This window comes from Scyliorhinus canicula, chromosome 6 (assembly GCF_902713615.1).
Source record: "Scyliorhinus canicula chromosome 6, sScyCan1.1, whole genome shotgun sequence".
In the NCBI taxonomy this organism is placed as follows: Eukaryota; Metazoa; Chordata; class Chondrichthyes; order Carcharhiniformes; family Scyliorhinidae; genus Scyliorhinus; species Scyliorhinus canicula.
This window is the reverse complement of record NC_052151.1, coordinates 14,431,839-14,457,389: the sequence shown is the minus strand read 5'-3', so window position 1 is coordinate 14,457,389 and position 25,551 is coordinate 14,431,839. Positions and strand designations below refer to the sequence as shown.

Here is a 25,551-nt window from a genome sequence, read left to right as displayed (position 1 = left end):
TGATAGTGAGATGAGGAATAGGGAGAGAGAGCAATTAAACACGTGGCTACAGGGATGGTGCAGGCGGGAGGGATTCAGATTTCTGGATAACTGGGGCTCTTTCTGGGGAAGGTGGGACCTCTATAGACAGGATGGTCTACATCTGAACCTGAGGGGCACCAATATCCTGGGGGGGAGATTTGTTAGTGCTCTTTGGGGGGGTTTAAACTAATTCAGCAGGGGCATGGGAACCTGGATTGTAGTTTTAGGGTACGGGAGATTGAGAGTATAGAGGTCAGGAGCACAGATTTGACTTCGCAGGAGGGTGCCAGTGTTCAGGTAGGTGGTTTGAAGTGTGTCTACTTCAATGCCAGGAGTATACGAAATAAGGTAGGGGAACTGGCAGCATGGGTTGGTACCTGGGACTTCGATGTTGTGGCCATTTCAGAGACATGGATAGAGCAGGGACAGGAATGGTTGTTGCAGGTTCCGGGGTTTAGATGTTTTAGTAAGTTCAGAGAAGGGGGCAAAAGAGGGGGAGGTGTGGCGCTGCTAGTCAAGGACAGTATTACGGTGGCGGAAAGGATGCTAGATGGGGACTCTTCTTCTGAGGTAGTATGGGCTGAGGTTAGAAACAGGAAAGGAGAGGTCACCCTGTTGGGAGTTTTCTATAGGCCACCTAATAGTTCTAGGGATGTAGAGGAAAGGATGGCGAAGATGATTCTGGAAAAGAGCGAAAGTAACAGGGTAGTTGTTATGGGAGACTTTAACTTTCCAAATATTGACTGGAAAAGATATAGTTCGAGTACATTAGATGGGTCATTCTTTGTACAATGTGTGCAGGAGGGTTTCCTGACACAATATGTTGACAGGCCAACAAGAGGCGAGGCCACATTGGATTTGGTTTTGGGTAATGAACCAGGCCAGGTGTTAGATCTGGAGGTAGGTGAGCACTTTGGAAACAGTGACCACAATTCGGTGACCTTTACGTTAGTGATGGAAAGGGATAAGTATACCCCGCAGGGCAAGAGTTATCGCTGGGGGAAGGGCAATTATGATGCCATTAGACATGACTTAGGATGTATTGGTTGGAGAAGTAGGCTGCAAGGGTTGGGCACACTGGATATGTGGAGCTTGTTCAAGGAACAGCTATTGCATGTTCTTGATAAGTACGTACCAGTCAGGCAGGGAGGAAGGGGTCGAGCGAGGGAACCGTGGTTTACCAAAGAAGTGGAATCTCTTGTTAAGAGGAAGAAGGAGGCCTATGTGAAGATGAGGCATGAAGTTTCAGTTGGGGCGTTTGATAGTTACAAGGAAGCGAGGAAGGATCTAAAGAGAGAGCTGAGACGAGCAAGGAGGGGACATGAGAAGTCTTTGGCAGGTAGGATCAAGGAAAACCCAAAAGCTTTCTATAGGTATGTCAGGAATAAAAGAATGACTAGGGTAAGAGTAGGGCCAGTCAAGGACAGTGGTGGGAAGTTGTGTGTGGAGGCTGAGGAGATAAGCGAGATACTAAATGAATACTTTTCGTCAGTATTCACTCAAGAAAAAGATAATATTGTGGAGGAGAATGCTGAGACCCAGGCTATTAGAATAGATGGCATTGAGGTGCGTAAGGGAAGAAGTGTTGGCAATTCTGGACAAGGTGAAAATAGATAAGTCCCCGGGGCCGGATGGGATTTATCCTAGGATTCTCTGGGAAGCCAGGGAAGAGATTGCTGAGCCTTTGGCTTTGATTTTTAGGTCATCATTGGCTACAGGAATAGTGCCAGAGGACTGGAGGATAGCAAATGTGGTCCCTTTGTTCAAGAAGGGGAGTAGAGATAACCCCGGTAACTATAGGCCGGTGAGCCTAACGTCTGTGGTGGGTAAAGTCTTGGAGAGGATTATAAAAGATACGATTTATAATCATCTAGATAGGAATAATATGATTAGGGACAGTCAGCATGGTTTTGTGAAGGGTAGGTCATGCCTCACAAACCTTATCGAGTTCTTTGAGAAGGTGACTGAACAGGTAGATGAGGGTAGAGCAGTTGATGTGGTGTATATGGATTTCAGTAAAGCGTTTGATAAGGTTCCCCACGGTCGTCTATTGCAGAAAATACGGAGGCTGGGGATCGAGGGTGATTTAGAGATGTGGATCAGAAATTGGCTAGTTGAAAGAAGACAGAGAGTGGTAGTTGATGGGAAATGTTCAGAATGGAGTTCAGTTACGAGTGGCGTACCACAAGGATCTGTTCTGGGGCCGTTGCTGTTTGTCATTTTTATAAATGACCTAGAGGAGGGCGCAGAAGGATGGGTGAGTAAATTTGCAGAAGACACTAAAGTCGGTGGAGTTGTAGACAGTGCGGAAGGATGTTGCAGGTTACAGAGGGACATAGATAAGCTGCAGAGCTGGGCTGAGAGGTGGCAAATGGAGTTTAATGTGGAGAAGTGTGAGGTGATTCACTTTGGAAAGAATAACAGAAATGCGGAATATTTGGCTAATGGTAAAATTCTTGGTAGTGTGGATGAGCAGAGGGATCTCGGTGTCCATGTACATAGATCCCTGAAAGTTGCCACCCAGGTTGATAGGGTTGTGAAGAAGGCCTATGGTGTGTTGGCCTTTATTGGTAGAGGGATTGAGTTCCGGAGCCATGAGGTCATGTTGCAGTTGTACAAAACTCTAGTACGGCCGCATTTGGAGTATTGCGTACAGTTCTGGTCGCCTCATTATAGGAAGGACGTGGAAGCTTTGGAACGGGTGCAGAGGAGATTTACCAGGATGTTGCCTGGTATGGAGGGAAAATCTTATGAGGAAAGGCTGATGGACTTGAGGTTGTTTTCGTTAGAGAGAAGAAGGTTAAGAGGTGACTTAATAGAGGCATACAAAATGATCAGAGGGTTAGATAGGGTGGACAGCGAGAGCCTTCTCCCGCGGATGGAGGTGGCTAGCACGAGGGGACATAGCCTTAAATTGAGGGGTAATAGATATAGGACAGAGGTCAGAGGTGGGTTTTTTACGCAAAGAGTTGTGAGGCCGTGGAATGCCCTACCTGCAACAGTAGTGAACATGCCAACATTGAGGGCATTTAAAAATTTATTGGATAAGCATATGGATGATAAGGGCATAGTGTAGGTTAGATGGCCTTTTAGATTTTTTCCATGTCGGTGCAACATCGAGGGCCGAAGGGCCTGTACTGCGCTGTATCGTTCTATGTTCTATGTTCTATGTTCTGGGATTCATGTCGCATTACATTCGGCCCCCACCAACAAGCCTGGACTTGCAGAGGCCTACCGACTGAACTGGCTTGGGACAATTCACACCTCTTTAACCTGGAGTTACCTCTCTCTCTGCACCTTTGATGATTTGATTGCCTGCAGGTGCTCGCATTCCGGGGCATCTCTGACTGTGTCTATATAAACATTTCTGGAACAAGCCTTTCCATTCACCTGAAGAAGGAGCCGTGCTCCGAAAGCTCGTGTTTGAAACAAACCTGTTGGACTTTAACCTGGTGTTGTAAGACTTCTTAATGTGCTCACCCCAGTCCAACGCCGGCATCTCCACATCATCCCTTTACTGTGACAGAGAGACAGGATTGATCACTCCCTTTACTGTGACAGAGAGACAGGATCGATCACTCCCTTTACTGTGAGAGAGAGACAGGATCGATCACTCCCTTTACTGTGACAGAGAGACAGGATCGATCACTCCCTTTACTGTGACAGAGAGACAGGATCAATCACTCCCTTTACTGTGACAGAGAGACAGGATCGATCACTCCCTTTACTGTGACAGAGAGACAGGATCGACCACTCCCTTTACTGTGACAGAGAGACAGGATCGATCACTCCCTTTACTGTGACAGAGAGACAGGATCGATCACTCCCTTTACTGTGACAGAAAGACAGGATCAATCACTCCCTTTACTGTGACAGAGAGACAGGATCAATCACTCCCTTTACTGTGAGAGAGACAGGATCGATCACTCCCTTTACTGTGACAGAGAGACAGGATCGATCACTCCCTTTACTGTGACAGAGAGACAGGATCGATCACTCCCTTTACTGTGAGAGAGACAGGATCGATCACTCCCTTTACTGTGACAGAGAGACAGGATCGATCACTCCCTTTACTGTGAGAGAGACAGGATCGATCACTCCCTTTACTGTGACAGAGAGACAGGATCGATCACTCCCTTTACTGTGAGAGAGACAGGATCGATCACTCCCTTTACTGTGTGAGAGAGACAGTATCGATCACTCCCTTTACTGTGACAGAGAGACAGGATCGATCACTCCCTTTACTGTGACAGAGAGACAGGATCGATCACTCCCTTTACTGTGACAGAGAGACAGGATCGATCACTCCCTTTACTGTGACAGAGAGACAGGATCGATCACTCCCTTTGCTGTGACAGAGAGACAGGATCGATCACTCCCTTTACTGTGACAGAGAGACAGGATCGATCACTCCCTTTACTGTGAGAGAGAGACAGGATCGATCACTCCCTTTACTGTGAGAGAGACAGGATCGATCACTCCCTTTGCTGTGAGAGAGAGAGACAGGGTCGATCACTCCCTTTACTGTGACAGAGAGACAGGATCGATCACTCCCTTTACTGTGACAGAGAGACAGGATCGATCACTCCCTTTACTGTGACAGAGAGACAGGATCGATCACTCCCTTTACTGTGACAGAGAGACAGGATCGATCACTCCCTTTACTGTGACAAAGAGACAGGATCGATCACTCCCTTTACTGTGACAGAGAGACAGGATCGATCACTCCCTTCACTGTGAGAGAGAGACAGGATCGATCACTCCCTTTACTGTGACAGAGAGACAGATCCATCACTCCCTTTACTGTGACAGAGAGACAGGATCGATCACTCCCTTTGCTGTGACAGAGAGACAGGATCGATCACTCCCTTTACTGTGACAGAGAGACAGGATCGATCACTCCCTTTACTGTGACAGAGAGACAGGATCGATCACTCCCTTTACTGTGACAGAGAGACAGGATCGATCACTCCCTTTACTGTGACAGAGAGACAGGATCGATCACTCCCTTTACTGTGACAGAGAGACAGGATCGATCACTCCCTTTACTGTGACAGAGAGACAGGATCGATCACTCCCTTTACTGTGACAGAGAGACAGGATCGATCACTCCCTTTACTGTGAGAGAGACAGGATCGATCACTCCCTTTACTGTGACAGAGAGACAGGATCGATCACTCCCTTTACTGTGACAGAGAGACAGGATCGATCACTCCCTTTGCTGTGACAGAGAGACAGGATCGATCACTCCCTTTACTGTGACAGAGAGACAGGATCGATCACTCCCTTTACTGTGAGAGAGAGACAGGATCGATCACTCCCTTTACTGTGAGAGAGACAGGATCGATCACTCCCTTTGCTGTGAGAGAGAGAGACAGGGTCGATCACTCCCTTTACTGTGACAGAGAGACAGGATCGATCACTCCCTTTACTGTGAGAGAGAGACAGGATCGATCACTCCCTTTACTGTGAGAGAGACAGGATCGATCACTCCCTTTGCTGTGAGAGAGAGAGACAGGGTCGATCACTCCCTTTACTGTGACAGAGAGACAGGATCGATCACTCCCTTTACTGTGACAGAGAGACAGGATCGATCACTCCCTTTACTGTGACAGAGAGACAGGATCGATCACTCCCTTTACTGTGACAGAGAGACAGGATCGATCACTCCCTTTACTGTGACAGAGACAGGATCAATCACTCCCTTTACTGTGACAGAGAGACAGGATCGATCACTCCCTTTACTGTGACAGAGAGACAGGATCGATCACTCCCTTTACTGTGACAAAGAGACAGGATCGATCACTCCCTTTACTGTGACAGAGAGACAGGATCGATCACTCCCTTTACTGTGAGAGAGACAGGATCGATCACTCCCTTTGCTGTGAGAGAGAGAGACAGGGTCGATCACTCCCTTTACTGTGACAGAGAGACAGGATCGATCACTCCCTTTACTGTGACAGAGAGACAGGATCGATCACTCCCTTTACTGTGACAGAGAGACAGGATCGATCACTCCCTTTACTGTGACAGAGAGACAGGATCGATCACTCCCTTTACTGTGACAAAGAGACAGGATCGATCACTCCCTTTACTGTGACAGAGAGACAGTATCGATCACTCCCTTTACTGTGACAGAGAGACAGGATCGATCACTCCCTTTACTGTGACAGAGAGACAGGATCGATCACTCCCTTCACTGTGAGAGAGAGACAGGATCGATCACTCCCTTTACTGTGACAGAGAGACAGATCCATCACTCCCTTTACTGTGACAGAGAGACAGGATCGATCACTCCCTTTACTGTGACAGAGAGACAGGATCGATCACTCCCTTTGCTGTGACAGAGAGACAGGATCGATCACTCCCTTTACTGTGACAGAGAGACAGGATCGATCACTCCCTTTACTGTTACAGAGAGACAGGATCGATCACTCCCTTTACTGTGACAGAGAGACAGGATCGATCACTCCCTTTACTGTGACAGAGAGACAGGATCGATCACTCCCTTTACTGTGACAGAGAGACAAGATCGATCACTCCCTTTGCTGTGACAGAGAGACAGGATCACTTGCTCCCTGTCCTTGATGATGGTAGAATGTATCTCACCTCTTTTGCTCGGTGTAGAAGGGGAGGCAGCCAGTCCTTGTTGACCTCGCAGTGACTGTCTAGGAAAGTGAGTACTCCGGCTTCTGCAGCTTCTGCACCTCGGACCCGGGACCTGATCAACCCTGAGCACAAGCAGAATGTCATTGCTGAGAGTCTGTGAATTACAGTGTGCAAGTCCAGTGTACCTAAACTCCCTGTTGATGGTGTGGGTATGACATCCACACATCCTGTCACATGGGCAAAATTATCATTCTGTCTCCAGACACCACATTCTCCTAACCCTCACCCCCCCCCCCCCCCCCCCCTTTGCTGGAAAGTACCCCCTCAGGGCTGCTGAGTGATAAGAGGTGAAGTGTTCTGTAGTCGAATAGCTGTGGAACAGTTGCGTATGAAGATCACACCCTCTGTCCCAGTTCCCTGTGGCCCCGGGGAATCAAACCTCAGCGTTGGGTTTGCACCTTCAGGAGAGGGGTGAATGTTTGTGTCGGCTTCAGGTGGCTGAACATGAGAAATCAAACTGGGGTGCCTTTGATCTCTGAAGATGGGGGTGATTGTCTCCCCCTGTCCCTCTTCCCCCACCCCCCAACCCATCCCTTGTGAAGGTATCCCTTTAAGTAAAGGTGCTGCCCCAGTGTGTGTTATGACAGGTACATACCCTGGTTGCTGGGAAATGATAGAGCAGCTCAGAGAGCTTGTAAAACAACCGAGCAAATTGGCAGCGGCTTGCCGCTCACCTTCCCGCTGCTTGTTCCTCAAACATTTCACCTTCGGGAGCCTGGTCAGTAACTGGCAGTCGTTGGCTGGAGGGAGAGAATGGAACAGTTTCACAGTTTGACAGTGGAGAGAATGGAGCTGCAGCATTCAAACGCCAGCAGCGAGTTAATAAAAAGCTCGGAACTTGTGCATTAGCACCAGGTAAAAGTGGGAAAGGTCAGCTAACATCCCCAACTGGTTCATACCTAGAAAGAAGGACCTGCACTTACACAGCACTTTGCACAGCCCCTGACCTCTCAAGGTGCCTTGCAGCCAATGTGCGCACAGCAAGATCCCGCAAACAGCAATTTGATCATGACCAGATGGGCAGCTGTTCTTCCTGAAGTTGACGGAGGGCTTACACCCCTGCTATTCTTCCAGGTCCCCACGAGGGGGGTCTTGGTTTATGTCTCAATGGAAAGACGGAGCCTCTGACAGTGCAGCACTCACTTGCTGCTTCACTGAGGGTCAGTCCTGATTGTTGTAAATCTTGCAGTGGGACTTGAACCCACAACAATCTCTCTCAGAGCGGGAGCTTTACCTCCTGTGGTCCAGCCGACACATGCTTTGGAAGAACAAGGGAATAGAAGGAGGCCACTCAGCCCCTCTAACCTGTACCGCCAGTCATTAAGATCATGGCTGGTTTATATCTCAACTTTGTTTATCCATCTTTAGAATTTAGAACAGTACAGCACAGAACAGGCCCTTCGGCCCTCGATGTTGTGCCGAGCAATGATCACCCTACTCAAACCCACGTATCCACCCTATACCAGTAACCCAACAACCCCCATTAACCTTATTTTTTCAGACACTAAGGGCAATTTTAGCCTGGCCAATCCACCTAACCCGCACATCTTTGGACTGTGGGAGGAAACTGGAGCACCCGGAGGAAACCCACGCACACACGGGGAGGACGTGCAGACTCCGCACAGACAGTGACCCAGCCGGGAATCGAACCTGGGACCCTGGAGCTGTGAAGCATTTATGCTAACCACCATGCTACCGTGCTGCCCTAATCTTACCTTGCCTGCACAACTCTTTCTCCCATCTCAGACTTTAAAGATCTATTAACCCCCAAGCATCGATAGTTCTTTGGAGAAGTGAGATCTAGATTTCCACTATAAAGAACAAAGAAAAGTACAGCACAGGAACAGACCCTTCGGCCCTCCAAGCCTGCGCCGACTATGATACCCGCCTAACCTAAGACCTTCTGCACTTCCGGGGTCCGTATCCCTCTATTCCCATCCTATTCATGTATTTGTCAAGATGCCCCTTAAATGTCACTATTGTCCCTGCTTCCACCACCTCCTCCGGCAGCGAATTCCAGGCACTCACTACCCCCTGTGTAAAAACTTACGTCGTACATCTTGCCCCTTGCCCCTCGCTCCTTAAACCTATGCCCCCTAGTAATTGACTCTTCCACATTGGGAAAAAGCGTCTGACTATCCACTCTGTCCATGCCCCTCAACCTCTGTCATCCCAGTGAGACCAAACTGAGTTTATCCAACCTCATCCTTATCCTCAACCTCATTTTTTAAAAAAAGATGGCGCCGGAGTGTGGCGACTCTCGGCGAGCTCTCTCACACAGATCCTCTTCGTACATCTCTGGGAACCGCACTAACCTCTTGAAACTTAATTCTAACACTAATACTATCTCTAATCTTTCTCTTTTACGCCCTTTTTTTTTCCATGTATGGAATGATCGGTCTGGACTTTACGAAGAGCAATACTTTTCACTGTACCTCAGATCCAATCCTTATCCAATAATTTGTTTGATGGAATGTTACCTGCCTTCAGAATTTACTCCTTTTAAGGACTGGTATTATTCTGCTGAAACCGGTTTTGCCCACTCCAGGGCAATTATATTCCTCCCAAGGTGCTTTGCCCGGAACTGAACACACGGCTCGAGGTGGGATCTAATCAGGGCTCTGTACATCTGAATCAGCACTTTCTCCTTTTGGCATTGTGGGCCTCTTGTGATGAAGGTCCATGTTCAAATCACCTTTTATATTGTGACTCTGTAGGCCTCGCAATCCTCTTAGTTGTGAAAACAATCACTGGGAGCGGGTTCATGACCGTCGTACCAGTGTAACTTGGGGTGTGTGAGAAATTTAACATTGTCCACATCGTTTGAACAAATACATAATAAAGCAGCTCTTCCCAAATTCTGCTCCGAACATTCCCAGAGTCCAAGGTCATTTCTAATGTCCCAGAGACTATGAATATTCCCAATATTTCAGATTCTAATATAATTCCAATTTCCCAGAGTCTATGGGAATCCTCAATATTTCAGCGTCTATGAGAATTCCTAATGTCTCGGTGTCTATGAGAATTCCCAATATCCTGGAGTCTATGAGTATTTCCAATGTCCCAGCGTCAATGGGAATCCTCAATATCCGGGTCTATGGGAATTCCCAACATTCCAGAGTCTATGGGAATCCTCGACATCCTGGAGTCTGGGCAGACAAAATTGGCCGAATAACAGGAAGCAGAGAGTATTGACCAATGGATATGTTTCGGGCTGGAGGAAGGTTTGTAGCTGAGTTCACCAGGGGGTCAGTATTGGGATCCTTGCTCTTCTTGATCGATACTAATGATCTGGGGCTCGGTGTGCAGGGGACAATTTCAAAGTTTGCAGATGACACAAAAGTTGGAAGTATTATAAACTGTGAAGAGGACAGTATAGAACTTGAAAAGGACGTAGACAAGTTGGGGGAGTGGGAAGATAGGTTGTAGTTAAAGTTCAGCGGAGAAGTGTGAGATGATGCATTTGGGTTAGATAGGAAGAACATGGAGAGACAATAGAAAAAAAAAATTGAGGGTTAAATTCTAAAAGGGAAAAGGGACCTGTGTATATGTGCTTAGATCATTTTTTTTTTTTTTAAATAATTTTTATTGAAATTTTTCGATACAAACATTTACCCCTACTACATTTTAAATTATAACACAACAAATCCCCCCTGGAAAATCCTCCCCACGCCCTCCCCCGCGCGCACCCCCCCACCCTCTCCCCTCCCCCCCCCCCGCGCTACCAGTCTAGCAACCAAACCGTTTTTCCCTTTCTGCCGATGGCCTCGGGCAGCCATTGCCCGCGACCCCCCGCTGACGTGCTCCCTTCGTTGCTATCCCCCCCCCCCCCCCTCCCTTCCCCCCCCCCCTTTCTCCCCGGGTTGCTGCTGTTTCGGCCTCCAGTTCCTATCTCTGATCCAGAAAGTCAAGGAAGGGCTGCCACCGCCGGAAGAACCCCTGTACCGACCCTCTCAGGGCGAATTTGATTCTTTCCAATTGGATGAAGCTTGCCATGTCGTTTAACCAGGTGTTAACACTTGGTGGCCTTGTGTCCCTCCACTGAATCAAGATCCTTCTCCGAGCTACCAAGGACGCAAAGGCCAATATTCCGGCCTCCCTTGCCTCCTGTACTCCTGGCTCCACCCCAACCCCAAAAATCGCTAGCCCCCACCCTGGTTTGACCCTGGTTCCCACCACTCTCGATACCGTCCCCGCCACCCCCTCCCAGAACTCCTCCAGTGCTGGACACATCCAGAACATATGTACATGGTTCGCAGGGCTTCCCGAACACCTGACACACCTGTCCTCACCCCCGAAGAACCGACTCATCCTAGTCCCCGTCATATGGGCTCTGTGCAGCACCTTAAATTGGATGAGGCCCAACCTTGCGCACGACGACGACGAATTGACCCTCTCTAGGGCATCCGCCCATGTCCCATCCTCTATCTGCTCTCCCAGCTCCGCTTCCCACTTGTCTTTCAGCTCCTCTATCGGTACCTCCTCCACCTCCTGCATTATTCTGTAGATGTCCGAGACCTTCCCTTCTCCGACCCAGGCCCCTGACAGCACCCTATCACTTGCCCCTCTATCGGGAAGCAAGGGAAATCCTTCCACCTGTCGTCTGGCAAATGCCTTCACCTGCAGGTATCTAAACGTGTTCCCCGGGGGGAGCTCAAATTTCTCCTCCAGCTCCCCCAGGCTCGCAAACCTCCCCTCTATGAACATGTCCCTCAGTTGCCTGATGCCCGCCCTGTGCCAGCTCTGGAATCCCCCGCCAGTGTTCCCCGGGACAAATCTGTGGTTCCCTCTCAGTGGCGCCGCCATCAGACCCCCCACTTCCCCCCTGTGTCGCCTCCACTGCCCCCAGATTTTAAGGGTGGCCGCCACTACCGGACTCGTGGTATACCTTATGGGGGGGGAGCGGCCATGGTGCCGTTACTAGCGCCCCCAGGCTTGTATTGCCGCAGGACGCCCTCTCCATACGTTTCCAAGCTGCCCCCTCCCCCTCCATCACCCACTTGCGCACCATCGATGCGTTCGCCGCCCAGTAGTATCCGGAAAGATTGGGTAGCGCTAATCCTCCACTGTCCCTACTCCGTTCCAAGAAAATCCTTCTCACTCTAGGGGTGCCATGTGCCCACACATAGCCCATAATGCTGCTAGTTACCTTCTTGAAGAAGGCCCTGGGGAGAAAGATGGGCAAGCACTGGAACAGAAACAAGAACCTCGGGAGGACCGTCATTTTGACTGACTGCACCCTCCCTGCTAGCGACAGCGGTACCATGTCCCACCTCTTGAACTCCTCCTCCATCTGCTCCACCAGCCTTGAAAAGTTCAGCTTGTGGAGGGTCCCCCAGTTCCTTGCCACCTGCACCCCCAAGTACCTGAAGCTCTTTACTGCTCTCTTAAAGGGGAGCCGCCCAATTCCCTCCCCCTGATCTCCTGGGTGTATCACAAAGACCTCACTTTTACCCACATTTAATTTATATCCCGAAAAGTCCCCAAACTCCGCTAGTATTTCCATTACCTCCGGCATTCCCCCTTCCGGGTCCGCCACATATAACAACAAATCATCCGCATAGAGTGATACCCGATGTTCCTCCCCTCCCCTTGTCAGTCCTCTCCACCCCCCTGAACCCCTCAGTGCCATCGCCAACGGTTCGATCGCTAATGCAAATAGTAAGGGGGATAGGGGGCATCCCTGCCTGGTACCTCGATGGAGCCCAAAATACTCTGACCTCCTCCCGTTTGTAACCACACTCGCCATCGGGGCCGAATACAACAGCTTCACCCACTTGATAAATCCCTCCCCAAACCCAAACCGTTCCAGCGTCTCCCACAGGTATTCCCACTCCACCCTATCGAATGCCTTCTCCGCATCCAGTGCTACCACTATCTCAGCCTCCCCCTCCACTGCTGGCATCATAATCACATTCAACAGTCTCCGGACATTTGTGTTAAGTTATGTGCTTAGATCATTGAAGGCAATGCAACATTCAGTCGATAAGTTCAGTCTCTGTGGCGAGTGACGAATTCTGGTTGACCGAACAAGCATTTGGCTCTGTGGCAGGACAGGTGGAGAGAGCAGTTAATAAAGCAGATAGTGTTCTGGGTTTCATTAATAGGGCATAGAGTACAAGAGCAAGGAGGTTATGCTGAACTTATACAAGACACTAGTTAGACCTCAGATGGAATATTGTGTACAGTTCCAGCCGCCACACTATAGGAAGGATGTGAACACATTGGAGAAAGTGCAGAAAAGGTTTAGAAGAATGGTTCCAGGGATGAGAAACTTCAGTTATGAGGATAGATGGGGGAGGTTGGGACTGTTCTCCTTGGAGAGAAGGAGGCTAAGAGGAGATTTGATAGAGATGTTCCAAATCACGAGGGGCTGGACGGAGTAGACAGGGAGAAGCTGTTCCCACGCGTAAAAGGTTCAAGAACAGGAGGGCACAGATTTAAAGTGAGTTGCAAAAGATGCAACAGTGATGTGAGAAAATGTCTCACTCAGTTAGTGGTTAATAATAATAATAAAATGCAGTGCCTGGGAGTGTGGTGGAGGCAGGTTTAATCGAAGCAATCAAGAGGATATTTGAATGATTGTTTGAATAGAACCAATGCTAGGGGTTACGGGGAAAAGGCAGGGGGAATAGAACTGAGTCACGATGTGCCTTTGGAGAGCCAGTGCAAACATGACTTGCCAAACGGCCTCCCCCTGCTTTGTAACACTTCTGTGATTGACCAACTTGGCAGAAGAGTGCAGTTCCAGGCTCTGTCCAGTCGATGGCACTGTGGAGTAAGTTTCTGAAGTCTGTCTGTAAATTCCGTCTCCACCTTTTAACCACTCCAACGTGTTACATCCACTAGCTGATCATACGGCAGTGATAGGATCCCCACCACAGGAGCAGAAGCTCCGGGTTCCAGTCCAAGGCCAGGACTTGGTGGCTACAGAAGGAGCTTTCAACATGGTTCAATGGAGGGATAATCAGTTGGGGAATCCTTCCCCCACTATTACCCAAAGGATAAGAAACAGTGTGGGTGCAAAGATATGCTGAAACAAAACCTAACTGATCGGGAGCAATGCTTCATATGACAGTTTGAACAGTAGATAAAATCATCACTCAAAAAAAAGATAGAAAGCTAAATTACTGCTGCCATAGAACTGGGGAATGGTGAATGCTACAACCTTGTTCAAAAAAGGGATAAATCTGGCAAAACAGACCAGTTAGTTTTACTTCAGTGGGAGGGAAACCTTTGGAAACTATCGCCTGGGACAGGATAATTAAGAAAAGTCAGCATGGATTCATTAAGGGAAAATCATGTTTAACTAACTTACTGTGGCTTTTTGAGAAGGCAACACAGAAGGTTGATAAGGGAAACACTGTTGATGTGGTGTATATGGATTTTCAAAAGGCATTTGATGCAGTGCCACACAATAAACCTGTGAACAAAATCCTAGATGGTGGAATAAAAGGTAAGGTCGGCACTTGGATAAGGAATTGGCTGAGTGACAGGAAAGAGAGGAGTGATAAATGGTTGGTTTTCAGATTGGAGGAAGGTTTATACTGCAGTTCCCCATGGGTCAGTGTTAGGACACTCACTGTTGCTGATACATGTTAATGACCACTGCTGCTCATTGTAATCATTTAATTTTAATAAACTTTATTGTCACAAGTAGGCTCACATTAACACTGCAATTAAGTTACAGTGCAAAGCCCCTAGTCACCACATTCCGGCGCCTGTTCGGGTACACAGAGGGAGAATTCAGAATGTCCAATTCACCTAACAGCACGTCTTTCAGGACTTGTGGGAGGAAACTGGAGCACCCGGAGGAAACCCACGCAGACACGGGGAGAAGGTGCAGACTCTGCTCAGACAGTGACCCAAGCCGGGAATCGAAACTGGGACCCTGGTGCTGTGCAGCAACAGTACTAACCACTGTGCTTTGAAGGGATGGTTAGGAAGTTAGAAGAGACGAATTAAAGAAAACCTTATGAAGATATTAAAGATGCAAAAGTGTAATGCTGGCAATGAGAGATTAAGGCAAGAATGTAGAAGAAGGATGCTGAGGTACAAATTGATACAAATCAGGAAGCACTTCATTCACACTGCGTGATTGATACCCAGCTGGCTCTATAGGTAGGGTGACCGGAAGGTAATACAATCGAACCCGGGTCATTGGCGCTGTGAAGCAACAGTGTTACTGTGTCACCCATGGTACTTATGTATAAATTCATCGAAGATGGCAGGACATGTTGAGAGCAGTTAATAAAGCAACTCGTATCTTAGCCTTTATTAATAGGGGCATTGAGTACAAGAGTCAGGAGGTCATGTTGAACTTGTATCAGACAGGAGTGAGGTGTCATCTGGAGAACTGCGACCAGCTCTGGGCGCCATACTCGAGGGAGAACGTGAAGGCATTAGAGAGAGTACAGAGGAGATTCACAAGAATGATTCCAGCGATAAAGAACTGTAAACAATGAGGGTAGGTTGGAGAGGCTGGATCTGTTTACCTTGGAGAGAAGGCAGAGAGTAGACTTGATCGAGGTATTCAAGATCCGACGGGGCATGGACAGGGTGAGTAGTGAGAAACTGCTCCCACACAAGAGAGCATCGAGAACGAGAGGACACAGATTCAATCTACAGACTCGATCTAAACGGTGAAGGTTCTGTGATACATCACAGAATAAGGTCATTCAGGCGACTGTTCCTCTGCCTTCTCCAACCCACATTCTTCATTTCCATATATTTAATCTAATTCCCTTTTAAATGATGTACAATCCCGGAAACAATGAGACGTGAGCTTTTTCTGTCACCAGAGTGTTTGAAGGAAAGGTCAGTCTATAGACTATCCATTACTTACGGTCCTCACTGAAGTCATCGACTAGAATGATCTCATGGACGAGATAGGCAGGACTGCGATTCAGCACACTGTCAGCGAAAAAAAGATGGAAACATTTAAATTAGTGAGTAATGACTAAGCCTGGTCTGTGGAATCTAATCATGGAATAAAATAACTAAAGTGTTACTTTACAAGGGGGCACAGGTTCAAGGTGAGGGGGGATTAGTTCAGTGGAGATGGGCGGGGAAGATTTTACACAGAGGGTGGTGGTGGTAGCCTGGAATGCGCTGCCAAGCGAGATGGTTGAGGCAGATACGTTAGAGACTGTATCTAGATGGACACATGAACAGACCGGCTATAGAAGGATGCAGGCGGTTGGTCTAGATAGGACACATGATCGGCGCAGGCTTGGAGGGCCGAATGGCCTATTCCTGTGCTGTATTGTTGTTGTTCGGGAATTAATGTTACATTTTACCAAAGGATGAAGTAAGAATCAAACATTAATGTGATTCACATGATATGGGTTTTGAAACAAGTCAACTGATTACAACTAACCAATCACAACCAACCTCACAAGGGCAGCCAGCCAATCACAACCACTCTTCCAATGACAAGCTACCAATCACAACCAACCTCCCAAAGGCAGCCAGCCAATCACAACCAACTCCCAATGGCATCCAACCAATCACAGCCAACATCCCAATGGCAGCCAACCAATCGCAACCAACCTCCCAATGGCAGACAACCAATCACAATCAATCTCCCAATTACAATCTACCAATAGGATCAAGCTCCCAATGGCAGCCAACCAATCATTTTTTTTTAAAGTTCTCGTTCAAATTTTTAACATATTCACATTCAAAACACCTAACATTACAAAGTAAAACCAACACAAAACTCCCAAACCGCCCCACCCTCAACACCCTGTCACCTCCCCCCTCTCCTCCCCTAGCAGTTGATGGGAACCAGCTCCTTGAAATGTAGCATAAACAGACTCCAGCCAAGTGTAAAAACTCCAGAAAATCCCCCACCACACCGAGGCACAGGGTGCAGAGATTGACCTTCACCCCAACAAGACCCGCCATCAATGAGGTGAAGGCTAAAACATCTGCCCCCGCTCCCGCCTACCACTCCAGCAGGTCTGACACCCCGAATATGGCCCCCAGGTGATTGGGCTCTCAATGCACATGCAAGGTCGCCGACATGGTTCTGAAGAACGACCTCCAACCTTTCTCCAACTTCGGGCAGGACCAGAACATCTGTGCGTGATTGGCTAGGCCCCTCCCACACCGCTGTATCTCCTCTACCCCCTCAAAACAACCAGCTTATCCTCGACTTTGTCAGGTGTGCTCCATGTACCACCTTTAGCTGTATCAACCCCAGTTGAGGCATTCACCCTCCGCAGCACCTCACACCACAGTCCCTCCTCCAGCGCCAACCCCAGCTCTTCCTCCCACTTGGCCTTAACTCCCTCCAGAGATGCCGCATCCTCCTCCAAAATCCTCCCATGGATCGCCGAAATTATAGGCCGAAGACGGGAAATTATAGGCCGGTTAGCCTGACTTCGGTCATTGGTAAGATTTTAGAGTCAGTTATTAAAGATGAGATTGCGAAGCATTTGGAAGTGCATGGTAAAATAGGACTGAGTCAGCACGGCTTCGTAAAGGGGAGGTTGTGTCTGACAAATCTGTTAGAATTCTTTAAGAAAGTAACAAGGAAGTTAGACAAAGGAGAACCAGTGGACGTGATTTATTTAGATTTGGCCACCGCCGGCTCCGGTGCCATAACTGGCTCCCCTGCCCCACCCCTGACTCGGATAATCTCTCTCGCAGCTGCCTGCCAGTGAGGCTGGCCCACCAACAAGCGACTGGCCTTCTCCCTGTACTCCTACAAGGCCCCCCCCCCCTCACCCACCTGAACTGTCAAACCACCTTTCCCATGGACAGCAGGTCTAACCTCACCAGGAATTCCCTCCTCCTCACCAAACCGTCCTCCACATACCTTCCATCCACCTCCAATATATCCCCTACTGACCGCTGCTGCTCCTCTCTGGCCTCTCTGTCCGCCTGAGCCTTAAACCAGATGACCTTGCCCCTCACTACTTCCCATATCACTGGTGCCGAAACCTCCCCGCCCCGACTAAACCCTCCGTAGTCCTCAATTGCCTTTCCCATTTTGGGCCCGCCAACAACCCCATACCCAATCCCCAGGCAGGTCGCTGGACCAACCCCTTCTCCAGGACCACATCCCAACCAATGAGGAGCATGGCCAGAGACAACAATCGCTAAATATTCTACCTTCCTCACCCTGGCCAACAGGGCCATCCCCATGGCAAAAACAGTCAATACACATTGTGTACTGGTGAAGAGAACGAATATTCCCGATCCCGTAGGTGCAAAAACCTCCACGGGTCTGATGTGTTATCTGTGTTGGATTAACACGGACTGCAACTCGATGCAGTATCACTTGAACACAGGCTTCCAACGCTGTAGATGGTTCAACACTGCTTTATTGAGTAATGTACATAGTTCACTGTGGGTCGACACTCTATCAATCTAAGCTTGCTAACCTTGGTCTGGCTGGCCCAGACTTGCTCTGTGCCATGTGTAGTAGGTGCTGATTGTACATCGCACCCTAACTGTTGCTACAGCTATCACCAGTACCAAGAGGCCGAGCCTTCCTGCCTCGTGTGTTTTATACTCTGTACCCTGTAGTGTCCTGCCTGGTGATTGGTTGTTCTGTATTCTGTGTGGTGATTGGTTCCTGTGTGTGTCCCTCACTGCCTGTCTGTATCTCATTATGAACGTGAGTGCATATTATGACATCTCCCCTTTTAAAATAAATTTTGGATGCTTGTGGCTGTGTGCATGTATTTACATGTGTGACTCTGTGCAAAATGGTGAGTGAGTGAACATATATACATGGGAAGGTGTCTATCGTCCACATACAGAACAAGATGAACAAAATTTACACAGTTAAAGTCTATAAGTCCAGTCTTTGTTGTGGGCGGCGGATTCGTGTCGACCGCCTCAGAGGTGGCGGGGGGGGACGCCGGCGTCTCAACAGGCGGGATTGCTGCCAGATTGCCGGGCTCCTAGTTTGAAATGTCCGGAGGAGGCGCCTCGGCATACGGAGGGGTGTGGTCAGGTGGTGGTGGGCAGGCAACTTTGCGCAGCGCCCTTCTGTTGCGCCTGAGAATGGAGCCATCAGCCATGCAAACAGCGAAAGGCCTGGGGGCAGCCTGTGGTAGGACAACAGCTGGGTCTGACCAACCTCCCTCAGGCAGCTTGATGCGAACAACATCGTCTGGAGCCAGCACAGGCAAGTCAGTGGCATGAGCATCATACGTGATCTTCTGCTGGTCCCTGAGTCGCTGCACTTTTCTCAGCACCATGAGGTGATCAAGGTCTGGAACGTGGATGGCTGGAATAGTTGTCCGCAGGTTATGATTCATGAGTAGTTGAGCCGGAGACAGACCAGTCGACAGAGGGGTTGCCCTGTATGCCAACAGTGCAAGGTTGAAATCAGATGCAGAGTCTACAGCCTTGCGGAGCAGCTGCTTGACAATGCAGAACCCTTTTTCCACCTTCCCGTTTGACTGCGGGTAGTGGGGACTCGATGTGACATGTTTGAAGTGGTAGGATTGTGCAAAGTTGGACCACTCTTGGCTGTGGAAACATGTACCGTTGTCGCTGATCACTGTGAGTGGGATACCCTGCCTGGCAAACGTCTCCTTGCAGGCCTTGATGACTGATTTTGATGTGAGGTCCGACAGCTTCACAATTTCTGGATAGTTCGAAAAGTAATTGATCAGTACATGGTCACGCCCATTTGAGGTCTATTCCCACCTTGGACCACGGAGAGGTCACAAGCTCCTGTTGTTGGAGCGTCTCCTTGGGCTGAGATGATTGGAATCTCTGGCATGTGGTGCAATTGACCATATTGGAGATATCCTGGCTGATCCCAGCCCAGTAAACTGCCTGTCGAGCTCTGCATCGGCATTTCTCGACTCCAAGGTGACCCTCATGGATCTGCTTGAGCACCATGGTCTGCATACTGTGGGGGATAACAATTCGATCCAGTTTCAGAATGATCCCTTCAACAACCGTCAAATCATCCTTGACATTAAAAAAACTGGGGGCATTGCCCCTTGCGCCACCCATTTGCGAGGTGGTGCGTTACCCTTTGGAGCAGAGGGTCTTTGGCAGTTTCTGCTCGTATCTGGACGACACGTTCATCAGTGGCTGGGAAGTTGCTGGCGCACATCTGCACCTGTGCCTCGATTTGGCGAATGAAGTCGACATGTTCGCAGGGCGTGGTGATGGATCTGGATAGGGCATCCGCGATTATCAGCTCCTTGCCCGGTGTGCAGACGAGGTCGAAATCATATTGGCGGAGTGGCAGAAGAATGTGCTGTAGCCGGGGCGTTGTGTCATTTAAATCCTTCTGGATGATGTGGACTAAGGGTCTGTGGTCTGTTTCCACTGTAAACTTTGGCAGACCGTCTATGTAATCGTGGAATTTAACGATTCCTGTTAGGAGACCCAGGCACTCCTTCTCAATCTGTGCTTTGCTCGGTCGGAGTCACGGCCACTGGAGCCCAGGACGAGGAGTCGTCTCGCTGGAGGATCACCGCATCAATGCCGTCCTGGCTTGTGTCCGTGGATATTTTTGTTTCCTTGGTCGGGTCAAAGAGCGCCAGGACTGGGGCCGTGGTGAGCTTTGCCTTGAGCTCCATCCACTCTGCTTGATGTGCAGGGAGCCATTGGAATACTGTGGTCTTGTTTACTAGATGCCGGAGGGCTGTGGTGTGGGATGCCAGGTTAGGAATGAATTTTCCCAGAAAGTTCACCATCCCCAGGAAGCGTAGTGCTGCCTTTTTGCCCTCTGGGGTCTTCATGGCATTGATTGCCGTTACTTTGTCGGAATCAGGTTGCACAGCCTGCTGGGATATTTGGTCGCCCAGGAATTTGATTGATGACAGACCAAATGAGCATTTGGCCCTGTTTAGCTTGAGGCCATTCTCGTGGACCCTTTTAAAGACCTGTTTGAGCCGATCTATGTGCACCTCGGGGGTAGTGGACCAGATTATCATGTCATCCACATCGACTCGCATGCCTCGATGTCCTCTATCATTTGCACCATTATAGGGTGAAAGACCTCGGAGGCTGAAATGATACTGAAAGGCATGGGGTTGTAACAGTACCTGTCAAACGGAGTGTTAAACGTGCAGAGCTTCCTGCTGGAGTCGCCCAGTTGTATCTGCCAGAATCCACATGAGGCGTCCAGCTTGGTGAAGAATTTGGCGTGTGCCATCTCACAGGTTAATTCTTCTCACTTCAGGATCGGGTAGTGCTCCCTCATTATGTTGCGATTGAAGTCTTTGGGATCGATACAGATCCGTATTTCGCCTGAGGGCTTCTTCATGCAGACCATGGAGCTGACCCAGTCTGTTGGTTCCCTGACCCTTGAGATGGTGCCCTGGCTTTGGAGCACTTGCAGCTGCGCTTTTAGACGATCCTTTAGAGGAGCCGGCACCAGGCGTGGAGCATCAATGACTGGGGTGGCATCCGGCTTGAGCTGTGATACGGGAGCGTGCCCATCCCATCGAACACATCGGGATATTGCGTGAGGATGTGGTCTATGTTAGCCTGTAGATTCACATGAGATGGGGCAGTCAGAGGTGCAGTGGACATGGCTTGGGTTCGCTGTACCAGATTAAGGAGTTTACATGCACGGACACCGAGCAGGGATGCCTTGTCAGGCCTGACAATCTCTAATGTTAACGTTGCTGTGATTACCTTGTGGGATACAACTAGATGATATGATCTACTAGCAGCTATGGCATTGCCACTGTAATCAAAGAGCTGGCAGGCTGATGGAAGAATTATGGGATGGTCTCGGATGCTGTTGAGGTCTGCCTGGGAAATGAGGTTTGCAGACGGGCCAGTGTCCAGTTTGAATTGGATTCTGCACTGATTCACTTTAACCACAGCCTGCCATTCGTCACCAGAATCCACATTTAGGATTGAGAGGCCCTTTGCATTAGTGGAGGAGACATTCTCCCATGTGGTGATGATGCCCACCTGATATGGAGACTTGAGTCAGTCATTATTTGGGTCCTTTGGGCTTTTGGGATCGGAGTCCTGCATGCCTTGCTGTATGCAGTGGACAGGTCTGCGTTGCTGCTGGGATCGCTGGCTTTAGACTGGTGGAGCAGACCTGCATAAGGCCACATAATGCCCAGGCTTTCCACATTGGAGACATCGCCTACCTTTGGCTGGGCATTGCTGCTTTAAATGGGCGGAGCACAATTTTGGCACATCATGACGCTGACGTCAGTGCGTTCCGTGAGCCTTCGCGCATGCGCAGTGCGGTCGGCCGACGTTCGCACATGCGCAGTAGGGTTTTCGGCCGCATTGTCCTCCCAGTTGTGGTGCGCCTGCGCGGGGCCCCGTGGAAAGCCCACGAAACGGCTACTGAAGCCTGCGAAATGGCTACTGAAGCCTGCGAAATGGCTACTGAAGCCCGCGAAATGGCTACTGAAGCCCGCGAAATGGCTACTGAAGCCTGCGAAATGGCTACTGAAGCCTGCGAAATGGCTACTGAAGCCTGCGAAATGGCTACTGAAGCCTGCGAAATGGCTACTCTCTTCAATGTTCAGGCCCTGCAGCCTAGTGATGGCCTGTACACTTCCTGCCTCGTGGGAGGCGAGTTTTGCCATTTGTGCCACCTTGCTGTGGGAGTAGCGATTTCTGGCATGTTCATTGGCAACGCGCGTTTCAATGGCGATTGGGAGGGTCATACGTTTGATTTTAAGGAGCTGCTCCCGCAGGGAGTCGGAATGGACCCCGAAAACAATCTGATCCCAGATCATGGAGTCAACAGTCGAGCCATAATTACATAACTGCGCTAAGATGCGGAGATGGGTCAAAAAGGAGTGAAAAGGTTTGTCCTTACCCTGAAGCCTCTGTTGGAAGATGTACCGTTCAAAGCTCTCATTCAGCTCGACTTCACAGTGGCTGTCGAATTTTTGCAGAATGGTCTGGAACTTTGCTTCATCTTCTCCTTGGGCAAACGTGAGCGAGTTAAAGATGTGGGTGACGTGATCCCCCGCCGTCGACAGGAACAGCGTGAATTTCCTGGCCTTTGATACTTCCTCAAGGTGGGATGCTGTGAGGTGTAGGGGCAACTTCTGTCTGAAGACCCTCCAGTTGGCACCGAAGTTGCCGGAGATCCGGAGCTGCGGAGGGGCCTGGATTAACACGGACTGCAACTCGATGCAGTATCATTTGAACACAGGCTTCCAACGCTGTAGATGGTTCAACACTGCTTTATTGAGTAATGTACATAGTTCACTGTGTGTCGACACTCTATCAATCTAAGCTTGCTAACCTTGGTCTGGCTTGCCCAGACTTGCTCTGTGCCATGTGTAGTAGGTGCTGATTGTACATCGCACCCTGACTGCTGCTACAGTTATCACCAGTACCAAGAGGCCGAGCCTTCCTGCCTCGTGTGTTTTATACTCTGTACCCTGTAGTGTCCTGCCTGGTGATTGGTTGTTCTGTATTCTGTGTGGTGATTGGTTCCTGTGTGTGTCTCTCACTGCCTGTCTGTATCTCATTATGAACATATTATGAGTGCATATTATGACAGGGTCCGGCCCTTCCATCTCCCTTATAAACACAGCCAACACTCCCCGCTCCCCCAACCCCGGATGGGGTCAGCGAACACGGCTTGGACCTATCCACCTTCGGATTCAACGCCGTGTTCAAGCCCCCCCCTCCCTCAGTATTAAATTCTGGTATGGCAGCCGTAAATCCTACAACATCCAATTAGCGGCCTACACGCTAACCATTACCACCAGCCTACCCTCCAAAGCACCCGTTACTATTACATACCTACCCACCCTGTCAGCCACCACCTTGTCCATCCAGAACCTCACCCTCTTACCCCCAGTATCGCCCCCCCCCCCCCCCCCCCGCCCCTACTATCGAAGCCCAATTGGAACAGCTGACTCACCCGGCCCTTCGGTAACCTAGTCCTTCACCCTCAGCTGCGTCTCGTCAGCCAAACAATCAGAACCGGTGACGGCCTCGCTGGCACGAGTTTCAGAAAGCGTGGCAGCAGCTCCCGTTCACTACCGCACTCAGAAACCCTTCCGGGAGACTGCGCTCTCCCACTCGCCCTCACACTCTCTCTCTCTCACTCTCTCTCTCACACTCTCCCTCTCTCTCACACTCTCCCTCCTCTCTCACACTCTCCCTCTCTCTCACACTCTCCCTCTCTCTCACACTCTCCCTCTCTCTCACACTCTCTCTCTCTCACACTCTCCCTCTCTCTCACACTCTCCCTCTCTCTCACACTCTCCCTCTCTCTCACACTCTCCCTCTCTCTCACACTCTCCCTCTCTCTCACACTCTCCCTCTCACACTCTCTCTCTCTCTCACACTCTCTCTCACTCTCTCACTCTCCCACACACACTCTCTCTCTCACACTCTCTCTCTCTCTCAGACCCTCTCTCTCTCTCTCACTCTCCGCTCTCTCTCACTCTCACACTCCCTCTCTCTCTCTCTCACACTCCCTCTCACACTCCTCTCTCTCCCTCTCACACACACACTCACACACACACTCACACAACTCTCTCTCTCTCACACACACTCTCTCTCTCTCTCACACACACTATCTCTCTCACACTCACTCACACTCCCTCTCTCACTTTCTCTCTCTCTCTCACACACTCACACACACTCTCTCTCTCAGACACTCACACTCTCTCACACACTCTCTCACACACACACACTCACTCACTCACAGTGAACACTCACGCACACTCACACACTGTCTCTCTCTCACACACTCACTCACACACTCAGTGAACACTCACTCACACACACTCTCTCTCTCACACACTCACTCACACTCACTCACAGTGTACACTTACTCACACACACACTCACTCAGTGAACACTCACTCACACACTCACTCACCCACACACTCTCTCTCTCTCACACACACTCACTCACTCAGTGAACATTCACTCACACACACTCTCTCTCTCACACACACTCTCTCTCTCTCTCACACACACTATCTCTCTCACACTCACTCACACTCCCTCTCTCACTTTCTCTCTCTCTCACACACTCACTCACACACTCTCTCTCTCTCACACACACTCCACACACACTCTCTCTCTCTCACACACACTCACACACACACACCCTCTCTCTCTCACACACACACTCTCTCTCACACACACACACTCTCTCTCACACACACACTCACTCACAGTGAATACTCACTCAGTGAACACTCACTCACACACACTCACTCACACACTCACACAGTGAACACTCACTCACACACTCACTCACACACTCACTCACACACCCTCTCTCTCTCTCTCACACACACCTTCTTACACACACTCACTCACAGTGAACACTCACTCAGTGAACACTCACTCACACACTCACTCTCACACACACACACTCACACTCACTCACACACTCACACACACTCTCTCTCTCACACACACTCACTCACACACACTCTCTCTCACACACTCTCTCTCTCACACACACTCTCTCTCACTCACACACCCTATCTCACTTTCTCTCTCTCTCACACTCACTCTCACACACACACACACACACTCTCTCTCTCACACACACACACACACTCTCTCTCTCACACACACACACACTCTCTCTCTCACACACACTCTCTCACACACACTCTCTCTCTCTCACACACTCTCTCTCACTCACACTCTCTCACACACACTCTCTCTCTCTCACACACTCTCTCTCACTCACACTCTCACACACACTCTCTCACTCTCTCACACACTCTCTCTCTCTCTCTCTCACACACCATCTCTAACACACTCTCACACTTTCTCTCTCACACACACTCTCTCTCACACACATCCAGAATGTCCCCTGTATGAGAGAGAGAGGTCAGACTGCAGCCACTGACCAACAGGAAGTTACACTGAGCTTACCTCCTTACAGTGCGTAGCAGGGCTGAC

General features: G+C 49.6%; 1 protein-coding gene across 1 annotated transcript in view; it reads right to left on the bottom strand.

The window, feature by feature from the left end:
- LOC119966931 (polypeptide N-acetylgalactosaminyltransferase 16-like) overlaps positions 1-25,551 on the bottom strand; it is a 49,783-nt gene that overhangs the window by 20,141 nt on the left and 4,091 nt on the right. Inside the window, exons 2-5 of the mRNA XM_038798889.1 lie at positions 25,525-25,546; positions 15,536-15,603; positions 7,365-7,430; positions 6,631-6,752 (exon numbers count right to left, since the gene is read on the bottom strand). Coding sequence (XP_038654817.1) covers positions 6,631-6,752; positions 7,365-7,430; positions 15,536-15,603; positions 25,525-25,546 — 278 coding nt within the window. The remainder of the gene's footprint in view (positions 1-6,630; positions 6,753-7,364; positions 7,431-15,535; positions 15,604-25,524; positions 25,547-25,551) is intronic.